The sequence below is a fragment of the Ranitomeya imitator genome, chromosome 1 (genome assembly GCF_032444005.1).
Source record: "Ranitomeya imitator isolate aRanImi1 chromosome 1, aRanImi1.pri, whole genome shotgun sequence".
Lineage (NCBI taxonomy): Eukaryota > Metazoa > Chordata > Amphibia > Anura > Dendrobatidae > Ranitomeya > Ranitomeya imitator.
The window spans coordinates 246,612,112-246,620,239 of record NC_091282.1 but is presented as its reverse complement, the minus strand read 5'-3'; the positions used below and the strand labels follow the sequence as shown (position 1 = coordinate 246,620,239).

Genomic DNA, 8,128 nt, shown 5'->3' with positions numbered 1-8,128 from the left:
TCGAACACCGTTGAATGAGAATGGGACCTATTTTCCAACCAGGCCTGGATTTAGGGGGGGGCCGAGGGGCCCAGGCCTTGGGCCACCCACCAAGCGGGGCCTCCCACCAATATAGGGATAAATATCTCAAAACATGTAAAATACACGTCTCTTTGCTTTTTAACCGTTTTTAATGATAAGGAACATTTAACAAAAGAGAAACTATTGAAAGTGTAGGGACTTGGCTACGATCCTACAGTACATCTCAGTGGCTGGCGCAGAGCGGCAGAATCATGGCACGACCTGCATCAGCATCCACTGACCTGGCTAGCCTAGCCAGACTTCCTTAGTACCCTCCCTGTACCTAATGGTTAGCTTATGGCATGCCTTCTCCGATTCCAACAGAAGCTTCTAGGTGCTGCCTATTCAGCTATATGATCGCTCCCTTGAATTAGATCAGATAAGAGTTTGTTCGGCTACCTTCGAGGAAGCCAAAAGATATCAGTACTGAACTTTCCATGTACAAGCTTATCATTGAAAAGGGTGTGCAGGACACTTTCCCAAATATTGAGATAGCTCTAAGGATACATCTAATTTTGATGGTAATAAACTGCAGTGGTGAGTGTTCCTTCTCAAAACTCAAATTAGTTGAAAACCGATTAAGGACATCCATGAAGCAGGAACGACTTGTAAATTTGGCTATCATGAGCATCGAGTCAGATATACTGCGTGAATTGGACTTTAGAGACATCATTAGTGATTTTGCAGCACAAAAAATCAAGGAAAGTGCCTGGATTGTAAAAAATGAATGATTTTACCTGAATTACTCTGCATAAATGATTTCTGTAAATAAACTTGCGTTAGTTTCATTTTGTGTTTTTGCATTACATATTGCAACACCTTGAAAAATGGGCCTCCCTCCAAAATGGGCCCCGGGCCACCCACCACTTAAATCCGGCCCTGTTTCTAAAATCAGTGTCTGACTTCACAAATGCTCTTGTAGATAAATGAGCAAACATTCCCAGACACACAAATTCTTATAGTAAGCCTTTTTTAGAATTTTAAACAATAAATATATTAAAAGACTTTTTTACACGTGTGCTGAAAGGCAGGTACAGGTGGCAGCAGGTTGTTATTGTGAGATTGCTGTGTGCACATAATTACTGTGTTATTTAAACAGCGAGAATATTTTCAGTACACACTGAGGTTGATGCTGAGCGTTACAACATAGTTTTGCAGACGTGCTATCCTACAGAGAGAAATCATGTGATTTATTTTTTTAATAAGTAAAATAATTTACAAATAATAGCAGTAACTATAAGTGGTTAGTGAAAATATTTATGAAAAATAGTGTCAGAAATCAAAGTTCAATAGGCATCACCATGCATAATAAAGTGACATAGCTTAAGGTACCTTCACACATAACGATATTGTTAACGATATCGTTGCTATTTGTGACGTAGCAACGATATCGTTAATGAAATCGTTATGTGTGACAGCGACCAACGATCAGGCCCCTGCTGGGAGATCGTTGGTCGCTGAATAAAGTCCAGAACTTTATTTCGTCGCTGGACTCCCTGGAGACATCGCTGGATCGGCGTGTGTGACACCGATCCAGCGATGTCTTCACTGGTAACCAGGGTAAACATCGGGTAACTAAGCGCAGGGCCGCGCTTAGTAACCCGATGTTTACCCTGGTTACCATGCTAAAAGTAAAAAAAAACAAACACTAGATACTTACCTACAGCCGTCTGTCCTCCAGCGCTGTGCTCTGCTCTCCTCCTGTACTGTCTGTGAGCCGGAAAGCAGAGCGGTGACGTCACCGCTCTGCTTTCCGGCTCACAGCCAGTACAGGAGGAGAGCAGAGAAGCAGAGCGCAGCGCTGGAGGACAGACGGCTGTAGGTAAGTATCTAGTGTTTGTTTTTTTTTTACTTTTAGCATGGTAACCAGGGTAAACATCGGGTTACTAAGCGCGGCCCTGCGCTTAGTTACCCGATGTTTACCCTGGTTACCGGCATCGTTGGTCGCTGGAGAGCGGTCTGTGTGACAGCTCTCCAGCGACCAAACAGCGACGCTGCAGCGATCCGGATCGTTGTCGGTATCGCTGCAGCGTCGCTTAATGTGAAGGGGCCTTTAGAGTTCATGTGATCAGATCCAAATCTATAAGAGATTAGCCAGATAACCTTTATTAATCTAATTATCCTGGACTGTACAAAACCATACAAAATAATCTTAAAAAATTGGATATTCCATATATATTTTGCACTGGCAGCATAAATACAAACAAAATAGTGATCCTCTGGTTACTATACCTTAAAACACCCTCCAAATCAAATAGTTTAGAATGTGCAGAATCATACAACTTATTTTAGTTAACTCCACAACTAACTACCCTCCTTACTCCATATCACTATACATGTGGTCTAAAGTAGTGATTCTGAAATTACTCCTGCCCTTCTGCTCAGGTCACCATGACCTCTCTAAAGCTCTGGAAGGTAGCTGGATCCAAGTATAACTTATTGTCACCAGTATGCCCCACCACCCCAATATTTTCAAATTGTCCCCCCAGGTTTTCCCTTGAAGGACTTCTCATGATGGCGAACTGGAGGTTTCTCAAGTCTTCTTAATTTTTAGTTCATGGAAACCTCAGGTTCATGTGGAAAAACAATCACAGCATGCACTAGTCTGGTCTGGTTACGGACTAGACTGCAGAGACCTAAAGAAACTATTCTCCCACAAAGTGACGCCACACCCGGATATTTTAAATATGAATCTTTTATTAAACTTTATAAATAACTTGCTTAAAGTCAACTTCAATTTTTTAATTTTCTCTTTTGGCTTAATAATTAAGGTCGCAGCTTAGAACCCGGCAACATTTTGCCAACCAAACGGGTGTAGGGAGATTTACTGCCCTCCGGACTCCCGGCGCAGGTATCATCACCAACCTCATAACCACCCATTCCGCCACGGAGTAGCCCGTGACACGAGCTACGACCCACCCAACGAATGGAGCGCCTGAACTACGCCCTCTCTAAGCCCGTCCAGGAAGATGTCCAGACCCGCGTCATTGAGATGCACCCCGTCTGGCAAGAGAAAGCCAGAGTTGTCTCCTTCTAATCGGTGGTGTCTCACCACCACACCGTTCTTAAACCTGATGAAGCGAGAAATTCTCTGGTTAAGCGTGCGTCTGGATCTTTCCATGGCGCTCAGTTCCCTGGCACCTCGCCAGACCAATCTAGGGATCATCTCGGACCACACCAAACGCATTACTGGAAAGAAGCCTGGAAGTTTGTCCAGATCGGCTCTCATCAGGGTCAAAAGCTCAGCGAGAGGAAAAGAGGCCAAATCATTCCCACCGGCATGGATAACCACCACTGTAGGTGAGGATGCTACTCTTGCGATTCGCACAATCTCCGGCAGGACTTGTGACCATGTTAAACCTCTTGTTCCACGCCAGATGACGCCCATCCCTGTAAGGCCAAGAGAACAACCTCCTGGGCATAACTCCGCACGCCGTGCTGCCCAGTATATATAAGAATGGCCCACCAGCCATATGCTGGGTCGCATACCATCTGAAACCAGAAACAAACAGTTGTTAGTAAAATGAAAAACTCGAAACGGAACGGACAAGAGAGAAATAAACAAAAGGGGAGACACATCCGAGAAAGAAAAACAACCTAATAGCGCATTCTATGCAAAACTTATTGCAACACTAATTCCGGCCTGATATATCTGGTGAAACAGCGGGATCTCCATCTACCCACTCTCTGTATATCTGATTCAAACAGACCAGCCCTGGAGGCTTCCGTTGCCGCACCGATCCTAAATGAATGAGTACCGAATTCCGCTGCGGGCAAACCAAGAAACGTCAATGCCTGTCTAAGGATCGCTAGGAACTGGCACGCAAACAGAGGGGAGCCGTTCTCGTGGATGAATAATTGCAGCCCGTTGCCCCTAATCTGCATGTAACTTCTAATCAATGATAACGGGCAAATTGATCCCTTGATGGCAAAAAGGGGAAACCAGATTCCCCTACCTTCCTGGTCGGTTTTGGATCTGCGCACCCTTACCCTCAGCCCGTCGTCACAGATCACCAGGTCTTCCAGCTGCAGACCGCCTGCCCTGCAGCGGGACGAGGGGAGGATCTCGCTAACCCGCATAGCCCCGAAGAAAGCCAGGCTGAAAGCCGCTGAAATCAACGTGGCCTCGTAAGTGGAGTCGCAAACCGAGCCCAATACCCTAACCAAATTGGACAGGAGAGTGAAAGAAATGGGCCTCCTTTGATCGCTGCGCGCTCTGGCCTGCCGCCAGCCTTTTAAACCTATGCAATTAAAAAATGTTTGGTAGAATCCGGCCAACCGCGCAGCTTAAAATGAAACGCCACCCCCGAAATGCGGTTGCGAGCCGCTGCTCCCGACACCCCAGAAGCCTGCAAGCGTGCTAAAAAAGCCAATGTAACCTGGAGTCTCAGACTATCAGAGCTACCTACCGGTTTTTCGGCTGCCACCATACACCACTCATCCCATGCCTTACCGTATGCTTTCCATGTGGCAGGAGCGATGGAAGACCTTAACAAAGGAATCAGCTCTCCAGGGCATCCCAGACCGAATGCGGGCATCCCCGAATTTGCTGCTGTTCCCACGGCTGCTGACCATACCGCATCTGTGAATCAGAACAAAGTTTAACATCCATAAAACCGACACACTGTGGGCGATCGCCTTTAACCATGTGTTGTTCTCCAAGCATTTTAACACCGTGAACCCGATGACCTTTATGACCGGTAACGAGGAAGATGATAGGAAATTAAGGGCATGCGTGGCCTTGTCCGATTTCAGCCTCAAACACACACGTTTGTTGGCCAAAAACTGGCCCCAAAGCTCCATGGCAACCGCCAGGGGAAGCAGTTCCAGTAGCACCGAATCCTGAGTCCAGGCTCTGGTTACCCACGATTCAGGCCATGTGTCCGCGCACGTCTGTTCCCTAAAACTGATGCTGAAACCCACCGCATCCACTTTGCCGAGCCTGAGCCCTAAGCTATCACTGTCACATTCATTTTCCTGAAAACATGTTCTCCCGTTGTAGGAAAAGAGAAAACGCTGCCATATGATCAGATCGCTGCGCAATTGCGCCGTGATCCTGATCCTGTGGTGGGGTTGTTTCACGCCTTTCGTAGCCAAAATTAACCTGCGAGAGAAGATTCTGCCCATTGGCATTACCTTACAGGCAAAATTCAGGGACCCCAGGAGGGATTGCATTTGAACTAGTGTAACCTTACCGACCGCTAAACATCCCGCAATTAGTTCTTGCAGTTTTGATATCTTGTCTTGGGGCAACCTAAATTCCATTGCAACCGAGTCAATTTCGATTCCTAGGAATGTGATTACGGAGACGGGGCCGATGTTTTTTTCTGACGACAAAGGAACTCCAAAACAGGACATAACGTCCTTAAATTGGGCCAGGGCATAATGACACACCTCCGAATTAGCCAGACCCACGAATAAAAAATCGTCAAGGTAGTGCGTAATTGATGGCAAACGCGCAACCTTGCGAGCTACCCACTCCAGGAATGTACCAAACATTTCAAAGTAATGGCAAGAAATTGAGCATCCCATAGGCAGGCATGTATCGAAGTAGTACTTGTCCTCGAACATGGCTCCTAACAGGTGATAGCAGTCCGGGTGAACCGGAAGCAGCCAGAATGCAGACTCAATATCTGATTTGGCCATGAGGGCGCCTGGTCCTGCTTTTCTGACCATTTCAACAGCTCTGTCGAAAGGTATGTATGTTACCGTGGTGTCATCGTCGGGGATACCATCGTTCACCGATCTGCCTTTTGGGTATGACAGATGGTGGATAAGTCGGTACTTACCCGACTCTTTCTTAGGGACAATGCCCAAAGGGGAAACCCGTAGGTTAAAAAAAGGAGGAGAATCAAACGGGCCTTGAAAACGGCCTGCTCTAATCTCTTTATTCAACTTGTCGTGTAAAATAGCCGGGAGTTCCCTGGCCGATTTTAAATTATTTGACAACTGGGGTTTTCTTGAAAAATAAAAGGGATGAAAAAACCAAACGAAAAACCAAAACTTAGCTGCGCTGCAGCCGGTTTATTGGGGTATCTGGACAACCATGGTTCCATGCTTTTTACGCTCACCGGTGTCAGATGGCTCACCCCCCGCGGATGACTTGTTGCTGATCCATTTTTGAGGGGTTTTTGAGCATTTTGATGCAGAGTGGGGTCCCCCACAAGCGGAACATTCGTGCTTATACTTGCACAATCCGTAAAATTTGCAGTGGCCCTCGTTGAAAAGCCAACAAGTGCCTGGCCTACGTACGACTGCCGACCCAGCATTGCTGGCACTGCCGGCGGCTGCCCCGGGAAAGGGCTGCATAGTCTTCTGGGCCATCATCAGCCGCAGCCATGAATCGGTGGCTTTTACCCCCCACCCCAAATGTGGATTGACAGCTAGCCTGCGGCGGAAATCCTCGTCGTATTTCCACCAGGCCGAGCCGCCATGGGACTTATATGAACTGTATATGCTGTCCATATAAATGAAAAGCTCGGAGCATTGTTCTGGGTGTTTCTCTCCCATCACGCATCCTAGAACTGCGAAAGCCTGCAGCCAATTGTTGATAGTTTTGGCTACCTTCGGTTTTCTGTCGTACACTCTCTCACCTACCCGTCTCTCCTTATCCACCGAGTGTTGCTCTGTGGATACGAGGGACCAAATGTCTATGAACTCGTTCGCCCAAATTTGCTCCTTTATGGCAATATCTAGGTGTGACTCCAGGGGTGGGACCCCGCAAAAAAGACCATCCTTGTAGATATCGGGGCGTGGAGGAGGTATTGTCTTAGACTGCGCGGCGGGTTGCAACAGCCTGGGATTTACAAAAATCCTGCCGAAGCCCGCGCTAAACGGGGCCGCATCTGCTATATTACCCGTAATTCCCCTATCACCACCCCAAGCACCAGTAAAGGCGTACTCACCGGGTTGTGTACTGGGTTCCGAGCGAGTCTGCTCCTGAGGTACGTGGATAGTAGCACCTCGCCGTCTGATCCGTGAAGTGGACCTTTGTTCCGACGCATCGTGATGATGAGAACAGCCGGATAAACTGCCCGAAGAGGATGGAGAGCGCCACCTTGACGCTCTAGACCGCCTACTGCGACGGCTGGAACGGGACCTGTGGGAGCGTCTCCTGCTATCGTATCGTTCCCTGCGCCTTTTTCTGTGATGGCAGCCATGCCCGGATGATGACGACGATGACGCGCTGCGCGCGGAGCGGTTACTCACGCTCTGAACGCCAACCAGAGCTGAGGTGCCAGCACCCTGTATGGGGAGTCCCACACCGGTTGCCATCGGCGATATGCCTGCCGAGGTGTTCTGATGTTCCCCCACCCCAGACGCTAAGTGAGATTGGGCTGTTTGACCCCCAGCAGTAAGTTGATGGGGTGTTGAAAAAATTACCGGGAATGAAGGGAAAGGGGACTCAATTCTCACCCCTGTGTGCCCAAACCCTGTCTGCTGTCCCATTATGGGGGCAGAATGCTCCTGTTGCTGGGCCGCTGTTCCTAACTCCTGTCCCTTCCCAGTGTTATTCCCATTCCCTCCCAAAGGCTGTAGAGTAGGAGAGAACAACTCCTGTGACTCCCCCGTCCCCTCGTTTTCCTGTGATGATGCAGACGCCGCTGAACCCTGAACCCCCCCCCATGCTAGCAACTGCCCGAGCCTCCTGTGCAGCTGGGGTGACTAAGTGCTGCTGCTGAGCGTTCCCTCCCCAGGGAATTAGCACGGCCGTATGAGCGGAGCTGACCAATCCTTGTGCTCCCCCCTCCTGCCTCTGCCCGACCGCCGCCGTCGCGCTGTGCTGTCTGCCCACGTGTGAGGATGCGCGCACACTTGGGCCGCGCGCGCTCCTCTTTGAAATTAATGGCGGGCTCAGACGTGCCGGCGGCCAGGAGGCTCTGCCAAATCGCCGCCCGCCCGACGGCAACGTCTGGCTCGCTGCAGGGAGGGAGCCGCTCGCGGCCAATAGCGCCGCTAGCCAACCACTACCCTCCCTGCCAATCTTCTCCCTCACCGCTTCCTGGAGCGGGTCCATTTTCCGGCAGCCCCAAGACAGGTCCGGGTCCAAGTGAGGGGATCCGGAAGG

The 8,128-nt window shown here is 49.1% G+C and overlaps 1 protein-coding gene across 1 annotated transcript; it reads right to left on the bottom strand.

Annotated features, from left to right (window-relative positions):
* Positions 1 to 2,770: 2,770 nt before the first annotated feature.
* LOC138666913 (uncharacterized) lies at positions 2,771 to 7,240 on the bottom strand. The gene is made up of 2 exons (XM_069755101.1): positions 4,514 to 7,240; positions 2,771 to 3,552 (listed from the first exon to the last, which is right to left on the bottom strand). The coding sequence occupies exons 1-2, from the start codon at positions 5,734 to 5,736 to the stop codon at positions 3,327 to 3,329; spliced, it is 1,449 nt and encodes a 482-aa protein (XP_069611202.1). The 5' UTR covers positions 5,737 to 7,240; the 3' UTR covers positions 2,771 to 3,326.
* Positions 7,241 to 8,128: the final 888 nt, after the last annotated feature.

Excerpts from the sequence above, each read along its gene's own strand:
- LOC138666913 (XM_069755101.1), bottom strand. The coding sequence starts at position 5,736 with ATGGTCAGAAAAGCAGGACCAGGCGCCCTCATGGCCAAATCAGATATT. Across the intron at positions 3,553-4,513 it reads TGCCACATGGAAAGCATACG|ATGGTATGCGACCCAGCATA; the intron begins GTAAGGCATGGG and ends TTCTGGTTTCAG.